Source organism: Carassius carassius, chromosome 10 (assembly GCF_963082965.1).
Source record: "Carassius carassius chromosome 10, fCarCar2.1, whole genome shotgun sequence".
Lineage (NCBI taxonomy): Eukaryota > Metazoa > Chordata > Actinopteri > Cypriniformes > Cyprinidae > Carassius > Carassius carassius.
In genome coordinates, this window is record NC_081764.1 from 32,825,256 (window position 1) to 32,841,403 (window position 16,148).

Here is a 16,148-nt window from a genome sequence, read left to right on the forward strand (position 1 = left end):
TCAGATTTAGACAGTTAAACATACAGCATGTTATTGTGCATGAACTACATTGTAGATGTGTAGTGTCACTCACTCGGTCTCCTTTGACTCCTGGTGTGCCACACTTCCCTCGCTCACCCTTAAAATATTGCTTTTTAATGGTCAGTCCCACTTTGTACATATACACACAATACAATTTTTAAAGGCATGTCTAGTTATTTTTTGGACTTAATATAGTATATATTTTAAACTTTATATAAAATATACATTACTTTGACAGTTTTATGTATGTCTGTATACATATATTACATATATATATATATATATATATATATAATACAAGTCAAAATACCAAAATTATAAATTCTATTTTTTTCATTTAAATGTCTATATATAATTTTAAAAACCACTGTCACATCAAACAGCACAACATAAGCAAACAAAAATATTTAATGCACTATTAAGGGCTACAAATAAGACATTCATAACGTGCATATATTTGCATATATGCATTTGGCATTTGCTTTTATTCAAAGTGACTTTTATTGCATTTCAAGCAATACTTTTTTTATTTATTTTTTATTAGTTCATGCATTTCTTGGAAATCTAACCCATGAGACTCTACTTATTTTCTAATAACAGCTGATTTCTGATAACTTGCTTTATGTGAGCTGATGCATCATCTTACCTTTTCTCCTTTGTCTCCAGGTTTGCCCTAATGATCAACACAGAACACGTGGTGAGAAAAAGCCATTACACAAGCAGATAATGTCAATATAGAGTGACTTTAGGCCTTGTTCTGGACTTTCTCACCTCTGTCCCGTCTCCTCCAGGAGGACCGCTGAATCCGCTCTCTCCCTGCAGGAAGTGTCTCAAATTTTAGAAGGTAACATTAATAAATAATAACAAACATGAGCATTAATTTAAAATAACTCTGACCTTTTGTCCTCTAGGTCCTGGACTTCCGTCTTTTCCAGGACGACCCTTTTTACCCTATGGTTTTTAGAGAAAGAGTGTTAACTAAAAAATAGCAGTTTTGTTTCAAAATGTAATCTGAATTATTTGAATCTTACGAAGACCCGCACATGCATGACATGCAAGAAAAAATAAATAAATTGTGCGCACTAATTCATTCCCTTAATGTAATAAAACGTGCACACAATTACTATTACGTTCCCTCGATTTGCTAAATAAAACCCAATTTATAAATCAAGTGAACGAAATAGTAAATCGAGGGAACGCGATAGTAATCGTGTGCACGTTTTAGTACATTGAGGGAACGAATTAGTAAATCGTGCACACAATTTAGCCTACTATTTTTTCATGCATGTCAGGTGGGGGGCTCCATAAAATCTGAATTTTTACTGCAATATTCAAATGACTTTGTTCACCAAATCAAATTCGGTGTGGTATCATCAAAATGCAGGAAGCCTGTCATAGGGACTAGTTAATTATTTAGTTATTGACAATTGAGAATATAAACTGCCCCTGTATGGATAACAGCTGTGTGAGGATACTACAAAAATGAGTAATACAAAAATAACAGCACACAGGTTTCGTACGTATGACATAAGGATGAATAATTACAGAGTTTTCATTTTTGGCTGAACCATTTATTTTATTTTATTATCCATAACACAGTTGAAATTCTTGCATGTTCAGCATGTCAGGCCACTTTGAACAATCTGGTGACCATTTCTTCTCTTTATCAAAAATGTATGGATGAACAGAATCTCTGAATTTATATAAAATTATGTTGTTTTTTTTAAACACTGTGAGGGGCTGGAAAGGGTTTTAAGAATGTTTGACACTTACAGTGGGTCCACTGGGTCCTCGCTCTCCTTTCTCACAAGGGCATTTTGGGGAAAGTGGACACTGTTGGACACACACACATTGTCTTAGTCACAACAAATAATGTCACTCTTAAGTGTCCTAAATTGATTCTGTCAGAAAAACACTTACCATTTCATTAGCCACCTCACTCTAGAAGGAAACAAAAGCAAAAAAAAAAAGAGGCAAATTTACATAAAAAATGTACAAGAATTATAAAAGATTTACAAGAATTGCATGACCACAATCACATCTGTGGCATTTTCTGGTATCAAACATCTGATATATGCTGTCCTAAGTTAAGTAACTCTTTCATTTTCTAAATGAACCTTAAACATGTAATACTAGACACTGTAAGTTGTCAAAGCATGTCCCAGAATCCTAAAGATGTCCACAAATGAAAATTCAGAATCAAACAACCCCAAAGAAGGACATATTTCTCCTTTAATTTGCATTAAACAATAACATTCACACCTCAGCCTATAGGTATATAAAGGTCCAAACCAACATTTAGAAAAACTGAAATGTCCCACATTTCTTTTCTTCATGATTCACAAAGGGCCACAAAGTCGTGGCCTTAGGGTTAGAGAGTTGGACTTGCAATCGAAAAGTTGTGAGTTCGAGTCTCGGGCCGGCAGGAATTGTGGGTGGGGGGAGTGCATGTACAGTGCTCTCAATACCACGACTGAGGTGCCCTTGAGTAAGGCACTGAACCCCCAACTGCTCCCCGGGTGCCGCAGCACAAATGGCTGCCCACTGCTCTGGGTGTGTTCACAGTGTGTGTGTGTGTGTGTGTGTGTTCACTGCTCTGTGTTTGTGCACTTCGGATGGGTTAAATGCAGAGCACGAATTCTGAGTATGGGTCACCATACTTGGCTGAATGTCACTTCACTAGTGTGTGCGCATTTGCATAACAGGTGCATGTGTGTATGAATGAGTAAAACCGAAAAAGAGAGTGACACATAACAAGATTCCTAGGATGAAAGATAATGTTTAAAGACAGTGACGATAGACAGATACCGTAATCTGGGAATCACAGGCACTCATAAGAACAAAGGAAATTTAATTGCAGCACATTAAGTCATTTCATCTTGAGAGCACACAGTTAATGACACATCGGAAAGATGCATGTCTTATTTAACTTAAAACGTGTGCGATGAGCAACATCCCGCTTAGTTTGATCGAGCAGATGATTAACAGATGCAAACACTATGGATGAGACGTTGAGCAGAGAACACGACAATGCTGCATGCGATTTGTATGCTCTTGGCCTATGATTAAAGCTCCTGATTGTGCTTTTCTTGTCTCATTGACAAGCACCTGCATCAACAGTCGTCCCAGAGCAGCTAGCGTGCAGAAGGCTGGGTGAGATATTCATCCTGCATGCAGGTTCATGCTGCTCGTAGTACCCTAAAGCTCTGACCCGGCACAAAGTCGATGACAAACAGATGTTCCTTTTGCAAATACTGCAACCTGCTAACTGATACTCTGCTCTCATTCCAGTAGGAAAAATCCATACCAACTAAAGGTAGTCAAACTGGTCAAGCAGACCCACCAAATCTATTTACATTCAATAACTGAGAAAAATTACTATAATATATTGCTCCCAAAAACATCTCTATAAACATATTTGACTACATCAGATGCACAGCTGTAAAGCTTAATGGAATAATCAAAATATATGTACTAGTATACAGACAAAAAAGAGTATGGAGTATTTTTACTCTCAGAATTTGGATCTACCCACCACAAAAAAAAAAGTTATCAAACTGCTCAAGCAGCTCAGCGAGGTCTACAGCAGTTTAGGCAAAGTCGTCTACTAGCTCTAACAGTGTGATCAAGATCTACCAGGTCTTCCTTGGCTCCATCAACTGGTAGTCTGTTTGTCTAAAACCACCTAAACATCCTTTTCTTCCAGTGGTTCCAGCTAATTACCAGATTGGACCATCTAAAATCCTGCAAAACCAAACCATTTATCACCTTCAATGTAGTGTTATCTGGATATTCCAGCGGGAAACAGGAATAGGAACAATTCACTGGAAGTCTGAGAATGTGCATCCACCCACAATACAGTAGATGCTTCTTCACATGTTTCTACCTTAAGTATGTGTCTTCTGTTGAAAAGACCAAAGAAAAGACCGAGGTGCAACAGTTAACCAGCTCAACCATCACCAAACCAGCTTAGTCAACGTAGTCTACCAGCCTTGACTAGAATGGTCAAGACCTACCAGGGGCCGGATTCATGAAACCTTCTTAAGAATGATAAGGCATTCTCTTTTAATTCTATTTTAAGAACAAATTTAAGAATATTTTGCATTCCAAAAAGTTATGTTTTTTATCTTCTACACAATGTCTATTATTTTTTCTTATCATTGAAGACTTCAAAATAATTCCAATTCTTGAATAAAATGTTCTTAAAAATCATTGTAAATAACCTCAAACTTCTTTAAGTTCTTTCAAGTTCTGTCCAGTCTGAAAGAACATTTAAACAACTGTCATTTCAGCCAACAACCAGTTTGATGATTGGTCAACCTGATCCTTTCATCGGGGTATTTGGGTGGAATATTTTTTTTATTAATTTTTTTACAGTCATGTATAACCTTTTTAAGGTAACAATGGGTGGGAATGGGTTCAGGAAATTACATGAGACAGACTTGAACTTGCATTACTTGCCTATAAGTGCCATGATTCAAAATACCATCAACACTATCCTCTAGTAGACATCTTCTTAAATCACCTTTAGGGGTTTTAATTTGAGATAAGGTGTGTTTGAGTGAGCATTTACTCATTATGCCATTAATGCCCTGTCGAAGGAATTCATAATCAAATTTTTCCATGTCCTCAGGACAGATACAGAGATAAGACAGCTCATTTTCCATAGCTTCAACAAGAATGTTCTCAGTAGCACATACCCCGACACACACATGCCCCTCTTAATCTGAGATCCCTCAAGAGATATAAATCCTTCATTTGGGCCTTCACAAGCATCCAACCTTCAGAATTTCTTCTCTTCAAAGTTGGTCCCTCAGCACCAAAAGTTTGTTTTCACAGCTCTTGTCTTAACACTGCCACCTTAAACTCCTTTTTTGGAGAATCCTTAGGGTAGTTTAATTGCTCAGATGTTGTTCTTGCATGAAATTTTTATTTTATTTTCAGATGTTTCTTCAAACATTCTTCAGGAGAAATAAAAAATAGGCACAAATGAGACAACAGCTCATATTCAGTACATGTAAAAAGCTATCAAATTAATGTGTTCAAAGTTCATTGGGTCTTTGAAGAATTTAAATAGAAATTGAGTTTATACTGAAAGACTTCCAGCAGCACTGTAAACCTAAGTAGATTGTAGAAGCCGTTGGCACCAAATAACTCTACGGTCAATTTAAAGCTGGAATACACTACACAACTTCTGCACAGATTTTTGCCCCGATCTTCATTCTTGAAAAGTTGATACTTATTTTGGGCAGTCGGAATCAACAGATTTCACAGAAAATAGGTTATAAAATATATTTTTATCTTCAGTAGTTAAGTTTATGATGCCCAGTTTTTCGCTGTAACCAGTTACAAAGGTAGCCAATGTATGATGCTCAGTCTTTAAAATCTGTTTTAAAAATTGTGTGGTGCATTTCAGCCTTTAGTCTCACAATAGTTGTGGGGAACTCTTAAAGGGATAGTTCACTCAAAAATGAAAATTCCATCATCATTTACTAGCTCTAATGTCGTTCCAAAACTTTCATTCATCTTCAGAACATAAATTAAGAGAGATTCTGAGAGATTTTTGTTCCTCCATTGACAGTCTACGCAACTATCACTTTAAAACGTTCATAAAGAAATCGAAAAAACTAATTCACATGTACTGAGTGGTTTCATCAAAATTTTCTGAAGCGACAAAGTCGTAGTTGCGTAGACATCTCACAGATATACATTCATTAAAATATTCAAAAACCTTCATTTGTGTTCCGAAGAACTCTGTAGACAAACTTCCGAAGTCTTACAGCTTTGACGGTGAGTAAATGATAGAATTTTCATTTTTGGGTGAACTATACCTTTAATGAGACACCTTAGATTACTGGGGTCTAGCAGGACAAAATTTCCTTTTTCTCTCCGTTTGTTCTGATTTATGTCTATCAAAAAACAGTTGACACAAGATTTTTATTTCCTAAGGGAAAGCACTACTCACAATTTCTTTGACGATCTTGTCCACCACGCCCTTGTCCTGTAGGTTGTGTACATAGCGGGCAGCCGGAGGACTGGCCAGAATCCGCAGCTGTTCCACATTGGCAGCGTATGTGAAACCTACTGTGAAGAATTTAATCCCTTGGTTCTTGGCATCAGCTAAAGCAGAGAAGATATCTGGATTCTTTGGATGCGACTCGCCGTCGTACAGCAGGATGGCCACCTTCACGCGGTCAGGGCCAGACTCCTCCAGATATATGCGTGTGAGGTTGGTGATGGCGTAGGTGGTGTAGGTACCGTGCCCTATGTAAGGCATGGGCCGAATGTGGTCCTGGAAGTTGGGGACGCCCCTCCAATCTTTGAAAGACTGTTCGGTGATCACATGACTGCTGTACTGAAGGAGAGCAGTTCTAAAGTTCAAGCCTCGTCCGGTTTGGAGTCGGATGTTCTGGATCGGGTTAACGAGATCAATGACGAAACGTTTCTCTTGGGGATGGTTGTCTTTGGCGCTTTCTGAACTGTCCACCAAAAATGCCAGTTCCAAATTACAGTCCGCATCTGAAAGAAAAATGACAAAACATACTAAACATTCATTTTGTTATTTAGACACAACAGACCAGGTTTTGATACCAATAACATTTTTAAAAAACTTTGTTTCTTGTTTGTATTGTGACCAAATATTGACATCAAACTTGACTCCTGGAGTCATGCAGATTTGAGTTTTATGGTATTTCATGGTGTTTTTGACTTTTTTCCCCAACCAATCAATCAATCAATCAATCAATCGCAACATACCAATGTTATTATTGTTATTATTCTAACGTATATTCTTACAGCCAGTGGACTAGCCAACATTGCATTTTTGTAACTAAATGTAATTAAACTAAAACTACATCTTAATAAAAACACTATATAGGCACATGAGATGAATTTAGAAATTCTTTTGATAAATGCTTAGGTAATACATAAATAATGTAAAGTGGCAAAAATTTCTTTGAAGGTAAACGCAAATGGGAACCAGCTGAAATGACCCCAGTCTCCAGTAAATCACATTTATGATGAAGAAGAAACATGTCAAAGAGGAAATTTGCCCCAGGACAGTGAGCAGGGTTTAGATCAAATTCAGAAACCCTGGAAAGCAGAGCAGACCGTAAGGCGGCAAACTTCACATATGAACTTGTCTTGCTCCTGAGAAGTATTTATATCAGTTTCATTTGTTAATTTAATTTCTTAATCAACCACACCTTGCCGATGCCTGACAGATGCATGAATGAAATCTGTTGTGATCATCTCACACCACATGCACCAAAAACTTTCCTAAACTGGTGCTTAGTTCAAACCAAATGGTCTTTTGAATTAAAAGCAAATACAGTATTTTCCAAGCCACCTGCTCACTTTGCTGTCTGTTGTGTTGAACAGCAAGAAATACTTACCATTGTTTTTCGGTATGACGTTAGAGGTAATTGGTTTATTTTTGTTTCTTCCATTTCTCTTGTCTTCTACATCATCATCATAATCATCATCATCAAGATCGTCCAGCTGAGCCAAAACAACCTGCACTCCCAACAGCAAAACCAGCCAGCTTACACACAGCCGTATCATCACTACAGTAGAAGAGAGACAAACAGATGCCAACACTGTATTAATAACATATTCTCAAATGCATTACATGCATTAAATCATTCTAAGTGTGCAATCAGTGTCTTCTTATTTAATTTCCGTCCTACATACTCAAAACATTAACATCATTTCATATTTCAAAAGTGTAATAGCAAAAAAAGTTTTCACATTAGTCTCATTATTGTATTTTCAGTCATTTATCTGAGCTGTTCTAATATAATATGCAAATGCAAGTAAAATGTGCACTTACTGTGTGAAGCAGCTCTAATTTCAGTACAGTACCAGTATGAAACAACCAAAAATCAGCAGCTGAATAATGAAGATGAGCAGCTCATCACGGAGTTCACAACCTCTTCTTCACCTGCAATAAAAAGATGCCATACAGAATGACTGAGAATCACTGGATATGTGTGAAGACTGCTTGGGTTTGCTGAAAAAGACAAGAAATGTGTACATCAGTTTCATTCATGTGAATCATCTGCTGCCATCCAGAGGAACAATAATATCCAGAGCTCCTCCTGTGAACCCACCCATTTTTATACTTTATAAGATGCATGGCTGTTCATGAATTCAAGATTTAACATTTGAATGCACCTGTTAATCTGTTAAGCATTATTTTATTTTTGTTATGGGGAAAGTTATAAAATTGTTTTCAAAAATGCATTGAACGCAATTTAAAGGAAAAGTTCATCCAAAATGTTTAATTTGCTCAAAATTAGCTGCATATTTGGAGAAATTTTGCATTATATCACTTGCCCACAAACAGATCCTCTGCTGTGAATGGGTGCCGTCAGAATGAGAGTCCAGAATGAGAGTAAAATACAAGTCCTTTATCAATAATATTTATTTTTCCAGTGAAAAAGTCATTTAGTCTGAATCAGGAGAGGAATATGCACAGATCAAGCACTGTTTACAGGCCAAAACAGTCCAGAACAGTTCTAAACAAATATGTGGGTGGATTTTTACTTGAGAAACAACAGGGGACTTTTTCACTGGAGCATGCATTATTATGGAATATGGACTTGAATTTTGTCCAAAAGTGAAGGTTTAAAGATAAAATGTCTTTCTGATAGATTTGTTTCTTACAAAGGCAGCTTTTTGCTTCACAAGATGTTAACTGATGGACTGGAGTGGTGTGGGTTATTGTGATGTTTTTATCAGCTGTTTGGACTCTTATTCTGACATCTACACCTTGTGGCCTGATGGTGTGTACATTTTCAGCAAATTTTCATTTTTGGGTCAGCAGCTATATAATGGCTTCATACGGTTTGCTGTCTTTCTCTATAATTCTTCAATCTGATAACCATTCTTTCTAATTGTCAAGAATCTTGTGAATGACCATTTACAACACAACTGTGTGTGCCTTTTCACTTGCCCTCAACCATACAATGTGAAAGTATCAGCTTTTAGCGGCCATGTAGAAGTAGGGCAGACAGTTTCAGTAAATATTGTGGAATAAGGTACTGCTGAAGGTTATGAGAAGCATAACAATCCTCGTTTCACTAAACAGGAATAACTCATATCTTGTATGTGTGTGTTTCATTCCCTTTCCATGATTCCCATGAAATCATGATAATGGACGCAAAGTATCCCCTTAACTGTCTCTCACATTTTTGAACATAGACTTTATAGTGCACGATCCACTCTTAAATTTTTATAATTCATCAATGAAAACATTTTGTTTGGTTTTTAAACGATGAATTTTGAGATTGTAAGTTTTTAGTGGATATATATAATTTCTGATAATTTCTCAAATGTGATAGAGAAAAATGAAGATGAAGAATGTCAATGAAAAAGTCTTTTTTTCAACAAAGGTCAGAATTCCTGTTATAATGTAGATTTTCGAGGGTGCACTCTTGTCATAAGTTAATCTATTACTTTTTCCTACATAATTTTTAACAAAAAACATTGGTAAAATATATATTTGGGAGTCTTAGACCTTTCCAATGATATATAGTTTGTCAAGATTAGATTAGATTTAATTGTAATACAGTGAAGTAAATGTAGGCGTCCCGTTTACGGGACGGGGTGACAGTTAAATAAATACTTAAAACTTAAATAAATGTGTAAACTATCAATACGCAGTGTAGCGCACTTTGCTATATTTTCCATGCCCTTATATCAGAAAAACATGAACAGCGCACCATATTTTATTGTCCTCCTTCAATACAGAAGCACCATATAACCGCTTTAAATGTCTGAGCTTTTAATGCCCCCACAGCTGTGAAAAAGAAAAAAGCGTGGCTAATGTTGCAGTCACAACATGGCACTGAAGAAGGTTGTGTTGTGACCAAAACTTTTGCTGTTCCTAGTAAAACATTTTTTTACCTCGCATTTTCTTTTTCATAGTGTGTGTGGACCTTTTCTGCAGCTTTTTGCCTTTTTATATTATTACACCTAAAGGTTTCTGACTTTTCAGGCACAGTGGGGTTCACTTTGATGATTTCTTCCACAAGAAAACAGTGCAACTTCAAGATCTGCAATGCACTAAAAATTATAAATTGGCCTAGCACTTATTTGCATTTTTATTAATTCAAAGTCAGTTCTTTCATAGTTGAATTTCAACTCCCTAAAAAAATTAATAAATAAATTGACCAGAGAAACTGAATAAATTGCAAATATTATCACTTGTCACGCACTGCTCAGACAGCCTGAGGATCCAAGTGCAGTCCTTTATTAATCCCAAAATCATAAATCCAAAAACAGGCAGAGGCCACAACACAGGACAGTCAATCAAGGCAGGTAACACACGCAAACAGGATAAACTAAGAAATCAGGCAAGAGGTGAAACAAACCATGAACTCAGGAAAAAAGGTAGGTGCTCAGAAAGGAGAATGACCACCAGCAAGAATTAAAGAATGACTGAAAACACTGTACTTATAAAGACTTATAGACTTGTAACAGTTCTCCTGTTTCTAATATATATACCAGTAGTTCCCTTTCAAGGGAACTCCGAACTGCGTCCTCTAGGGGCCGCTATGGGGAACACCTCTCGTGACCCGTGTCTGAAGCTTACATTGAAAAAACACCAACTTGTTGGCCGGCTACAGCCTCTGACGTCACTACCGGCGTGACTTTAAACAGGCACCGGTAGAGAACACGTCATTCTCTTCTTCGTCTTCACAAGAGTTTAGACAATGTGTGCATCCGTGTCGGCGTTATTTGACACCCGATGACACATGCGATCTTTGCGTCATTTCTTTGGGTGAAGAGCACGCATGCGATGTCTTTGAGGAGGCAATCTGCGTGCATTGTGAGTGTTTTTTCAAGGAAAAAAACTCCGCTCTCGTTCGTCTCTCTTCCAAAAAAAAAAGGCAGTCATCTGCTTCCCGCGGTTCAGGACCTGTCGCTGCTGAGGCACGGAGGAGAATGAGATCGTGAGAATACATGTGGATCTGTTTGAATGTTTTAAAGAGAGATTTTCCCTTTCGCGCTCGAAATGGCGGCGGACGAGAGAGAGCCTCGGGAGAATGATGTTATATCTTTAACACGATCAGATACTGAGGTTAGTGCTCTGCTGGGTTTTTACCCAGGAAAAGCAGGAGATATTTGAGGGTGGTGAAGAAGCTGAGTCTGAGCCTTCTCATTTCTCCTGCCCTGCGTATGTAGAGCTGTTAGAGATTATGGATCACGCCTTGGCAAAGTTGGACTTGCCATGAAAATGCACTAACAAGATGACGATGTAAGGCCATTAAAAAAAAAAAAACCTCGATGAGTGTTTTTCTTTCTGACCATAGCCCTCCAGCTCAGGTGAGCCTTCCATTTCTGCACGATCTCTATACAGATATAAAAAAGAAATGAAAAGAGGCCATTTTCTTCTCGCATCCCTCGGTTTCGGCATTAGAGTAAATCTGCCGACATCGAGGTGATGCGCGAAAGCAGCTATGAGGGGATGCCCCCTGTAGAAAGAGCTAAAAAAAAATAATTTCTTTCTGCGGGGGAGACATCCTCTCTTAAGTTCCCTCCTTGTCATCTAAGCCCCTTCAGAAATTCATCTGTCTTAGATGGCAAGGCATACGCAGCAGCAGGTCAGGCTGTGGCTTTATTACACACAATGGTGGTGCTTCAAGCTTATCAGGCTGATCTGCTAAGAGATCTGGATGGAGGCAAGGGCCTTTCTCCTGATCAGGTAGCCGCGCCGCACCACGGACCTCTCTCCATGCTATCAAGCAGGCCGCCTCCACCATGGGCGGGACTAGGGCGGAGACGTCTGTGGATGAACCTGGGAGACATCGGGAAGAAAGAAAACGCTTTCTTCTCGATACTCAGGTTTCGCCTTCTGAACTTATCTGTATTTCCGTTGAGACGGTGATCGAGAAGTTCAGGGAGACGAAGGCGAGCTCTGCTGCTTTCAGATCCTTCGTTCCAATAAGGTCCAGGTCCAAGTCCGGACAACATAGGGGTTCTGGCCTGTCTCTATCTGAGGATAAAAGACGGGCACAGAAGGCAAGTGTTGCGACTCACGCTACTCCCCCACCTGCGGGCAGGGGTAAGAGGAATCGTGGGTCACGTGGAGGTAAGCAGAACCTAAGGGATGTGTTGGACGTAAGGTATCTGAACCTAATCAGAGTGATACCAAGAAATCTACTCATTCCCTTCAGGGATTTTTTACTTCTGCTTTTATCCTCCCCTTCCTAATTCCCCTGTAACCACCAGCTCTCCACCTGATCGAGGTTAGGTGGAAACCTCTCGCATAACAGTCTCCTATACTGGACCTATAATGTTTTTGGTTGGTTTTATGTTCATAGCAACCAGCCAACTGATGGTCCGGACTAAAAGGAGGTGCCCCTTGAGCGGGGCTCCTGCACAGGAGGGTGGGTGAGTATGTAACCCTCTCTGTATACACTTATGTGTATTAAATTGCTGGTGGTTTTGTGTCTATTAATAAATTCGTGAGTTTCCTTTGCAGTGCTCAATTACAGTGTTTACTAAACACTCGCCAGCACCAGCCATCCGGCTTCATGTTCCGTTATTAGGTGGCATAGATCACAGGCTTCTGCGGGAGCCTCCTTGAACATCAGGCCTGGTACAGCACTGCAGGGAATTTCATGGATGCCCGGCAAGGTCACCCTGAGGGGTCTCCTGGCCGCTTAGTGGTGCTGTCGCATCTAGCAGGAAGTGGAGGTGGCAGTTACAGAAGTCTTCTTGTATATGCTGCCTCAGGTGATGCTCCCCTCGCCCGTGGTTTGTAAAATTGAGCTTGCCTCTCACTTTGCACACTTTCTAAAATCCACATAAATGGTAAGTGTGCACACAAGACTCTGCGCACTTTCTGAAATCCTGTACGGTAAGGGTTATGCGCTCCGCCTCATTCCCTTTCTTGAGATGATTAGACCTTGGTTCCTTGGGCTTCATTCAGCCAGTGTGTATTTATTTATACACTTCAAGCATCGCTTCCCTCAACATGAGGGGCTATTTGGGCGATTCGCATGGTAGTTTAGCCGCGTTCCCCTTTTTCCAAAAAGGGTCGCCTATGAGCGCGCTACTCTGAGCTCGGAGTTCTCCTCTCATATGAGACTGAGTTCTCTGTTTTTTCCCCAGAGCGCTCCAGTATTGTTTCCATAGATCGAGTTTATGACTCTCAATCATACTGTTTTGAGATGTAACATTCCATCTATGAGCTGCTCTATCAGAGTGCCACGAGAGCCCCTCCTTAGAACAGTTTTTGAATCTTTCCTGATTCCAAACCTTCAGCTCTACCCTGGGCCGAGGCCCTGACAATTAAGTTGGGTATGTATCTTAGGCCTTTGGCCGTAAGGGGTACTGTCACAGACAGCCTTCTAAACGTCCCAGGGGCAACTCCTGTGGAAATGGTAGAGTTGGTACTTAGTGCTCGCCATGATTCTGGCCTGCACTCCCCTCAGCATGGCGGTGTGGGTATACTGTTCCCCATAGCGGCCCCTACAGGACACCGTTTGAAGTTCCTTTGAAAGGATTGTACAAATGTAACCATGGTTCCCTGAGTAGGGAACGAGATCACTGCGTCCTCTAGCTCCCTGCCATGCTTCGGACGCAAGCTTCAGCAGAGAGAAGTGAATGACGTGTTCTCCCGGTTCCTGTTTATAGTCACGCCGGTAGTGACATCAGAGGCTGTAGCTGGCCAACAAGTTAGTGTTTTTTCAATGTATGCTTCAGACACGGGTCACGATGAGGTGTTCCCCATAGCGTCCCCTAGAGGACGCAGTGTCTCGTTCCCTACTTAGGGAACCATGGTTACATTCGTAACCTGAGACTTTTTCTCCAGTGTACTGTATTTACCATTATTACTCACCTGAGCGTTAGGGGGAGCTCTATTTGAGGTGAATTAGTTGGCCTATAGGAAACAAAGAAGGAGAAATGGCAGGAAGTTTGTTCTCTTTCTGGAAGGAGAGGCTTGCCTCATGGTGGTTGTGGCCTTTTTTACCCTGGTTGAGGAACTTTAGAGTTCTAAGCTCATCTAGGGTTTGTGTTCTAAATGTATATGGAGTACTTGGGGGCCAAAACAACTGAGAAGATTGTAACTAAGAGTTGATTTCCATGTATTACTTGATTGTTGCCTGTTGGAAGTCAATGATTTACTTCAAGCATGGACAAAGCTCTCTGATGATTGAGCTCCTCTGTGGGTCATCTTGCTACTTAAATACTGTATTCTCTATTCATAGTCAACAAAGACTGAGAAAAGCTTATGGTCCTAATTGATGAGAAACTAAGGACTTTGCTTTTTGTGATGGACTGTATTTCTTATCTTCTGGTTCTAACTGTTTGATGTTGATTTGTGTCAGGTTGAATAATGAATGTTTTGTGTGACTATGTTTAATACATTTGACTTATGAGTGAGATTGGTCTGGTTGGTCCCTTATTTTATGTAGCACTAAGTAAAAGTTAACTGGATAGGTGTTACAGACTTACAAAGAGTTACTGGGGTAATGAGAAACCGCTGTGGGAAATCGATGATTAAACCAGGCAGACGATGATGGTAAAAGATGTCCTAGACTGAATGATGAAGGTATAGGATGGAGTGCCCTCTGGTGGTTATCAAGGGCACTCCAGCTGGTGACCATGACATTGTAACTCCTGCTAGTTGAAGTTGAATTACTATAACTAGTAACACTACATGATTAAAAGCTAAATTGACATGCCATACATTTCACCTAGTATGGAAAACCTCATGACATTGTTCACCTGTACTTCATCTGTGTTTTCAAACAGTTAATTCCAAGAAAGCTGAACCTTGTCGAGAGCAGCCTGACATCCATTGCCATCCTCACGCAGATCTCTGGACATCTTTATGGCCTCTTACACACAGTGAAGTCAGAAACACCTGAATAAAAGTCAGTCAGGTTCATCTCATATATCAGCATATAGCACTACACAGGGATTTGTTTTAATGATGCAGAAATTCTTTAAGATCTGTAAAGTTATATAGCATTACCCAGGAGCTATGAATATACAGTACCATATATGAGTCATTGCCATGTGTATATTCTGCCTGAAGATCTTTATCATTTATGTCCTGATCCATTATAAAACAAGAGGAACATGCCATCATGATTATATGAAGAGCTGAACAGACAAAGGCCAGGCCTAAGTGATTTCCAAAATCAAGTCTGCATAATTTCAAACTGATGACAAACAAATGGAAGTAACTTTTTCTGTCAGACTGGATTGACACAGATTATATAAAAAATGAAGACAGGAGCTGAGGGAAACATAAAGATATATCATAATATCACATGAAAGTTTAAAAATATAGGCCTATGCAATAGTGCAATTGTCCTGTATGATCATATGCCAGCAGAGAGTAGCAGAATCATGAGTTTTTACTTTTAATTTTCTGTATGGAGCCTATACAGTATATCAGAACCAGGCCTGTTTAAACCAAACCAAAATAGATGTTCAAACAAAGTTTCACAATAGTAATAAATACCTCAAGGATGTATTAGTCAGTTTTTTTTTGTGAAAGCACTGATGGTACTGCAGAGTGACAAGACCATAAACGCATACATTTGCTTCCTAACTCCCAAATGTCTGATTCCCAGCATCCTCTGACCTATTTGAATTTAGACACATCTTTTCAAAGACCAACACCTGGGCGCAGACACGATGTAAAAAAAATTAATAAATAAATACACAATGGGATAAGAAGGTGCACCATATGTGAAGTTAGAAACAAACATTTTACCGGATTGTTTCAGTCAAATGAGTGAAAAACCTGGCATCCATTTAATTTCTTTGGATAAGAGCATCTGCTAAATGACTAAATGTAAATTTCATAGTAATGTGTAAAAAATTCTGTATGTGGAGTTTGTCACGAATATTAAAATTTGAACAAAAATAAAACTAATTTTACCGAATTAACAATTTTATCAGATTGCAAAAAATGGATCTGAATATGCAAACTGAAATTACATGCAAAAAGTCACATTGTAGACAAATGTTATGTTCTATTTGTCTTTCAGACTCCAATTCATCATCATCAAAAAAAAAAAAAAAGCAGAAAATCCACTTTCTATCACATGGTTTTTCAATAAGCACACAAATGAATCCATGAAGAGAACTAGATGATC

At 39.0% G+C, this 16,148-nt stretch overlaps 1 protein-coding gene across 1 annotated transcript in view; it reads right to left on the minus strand.

Annotated features, from left to right (window-relative positions):
- col28a2b (collagen, type XXVIII, alpha 2b) overlaps positions 1-8,057 on the minus strand; it is a 31,793-nt gene extending 23,736 nt beyond the window's left edge. The window contains exons 1-9 of the mRNA XM_059560976.1: positions 7,853-8,057; positions 7,416-7,586; positions 5,987-6,540; positions 3,094-3,114; positions 1,795-1,854; positions 919-972; positions 793-837; positions 668-694; positions 74-118 (exon numbers count right to left, since the gene is read on the minus strand). Of these exons, the coding sequence (XP_059416959.1) occupies positions 74-118; positions 668-694; positions 793-837; positions 919-972; positions 1,795-1,854; positions 3,094-3,114; positions 5,987-6,540; positions 7,416-7,586; position 7,853 (978 nt within the window). The 5' untranslated portion in view covers positions 7,854-8,057. The remainder of the gene's footprint in view (positions 1-73; positions 119-667; positions 695-792; positions 838-918; positions 973-1,794; positions 1,855-3,093; positions 3,115-5,986; positions 6,541-7,415; positions 7,587-7,852) is intronic.
- Between the last annotated feature and the right edge of the window lie 8,091 nt (positions 8,058-16,148).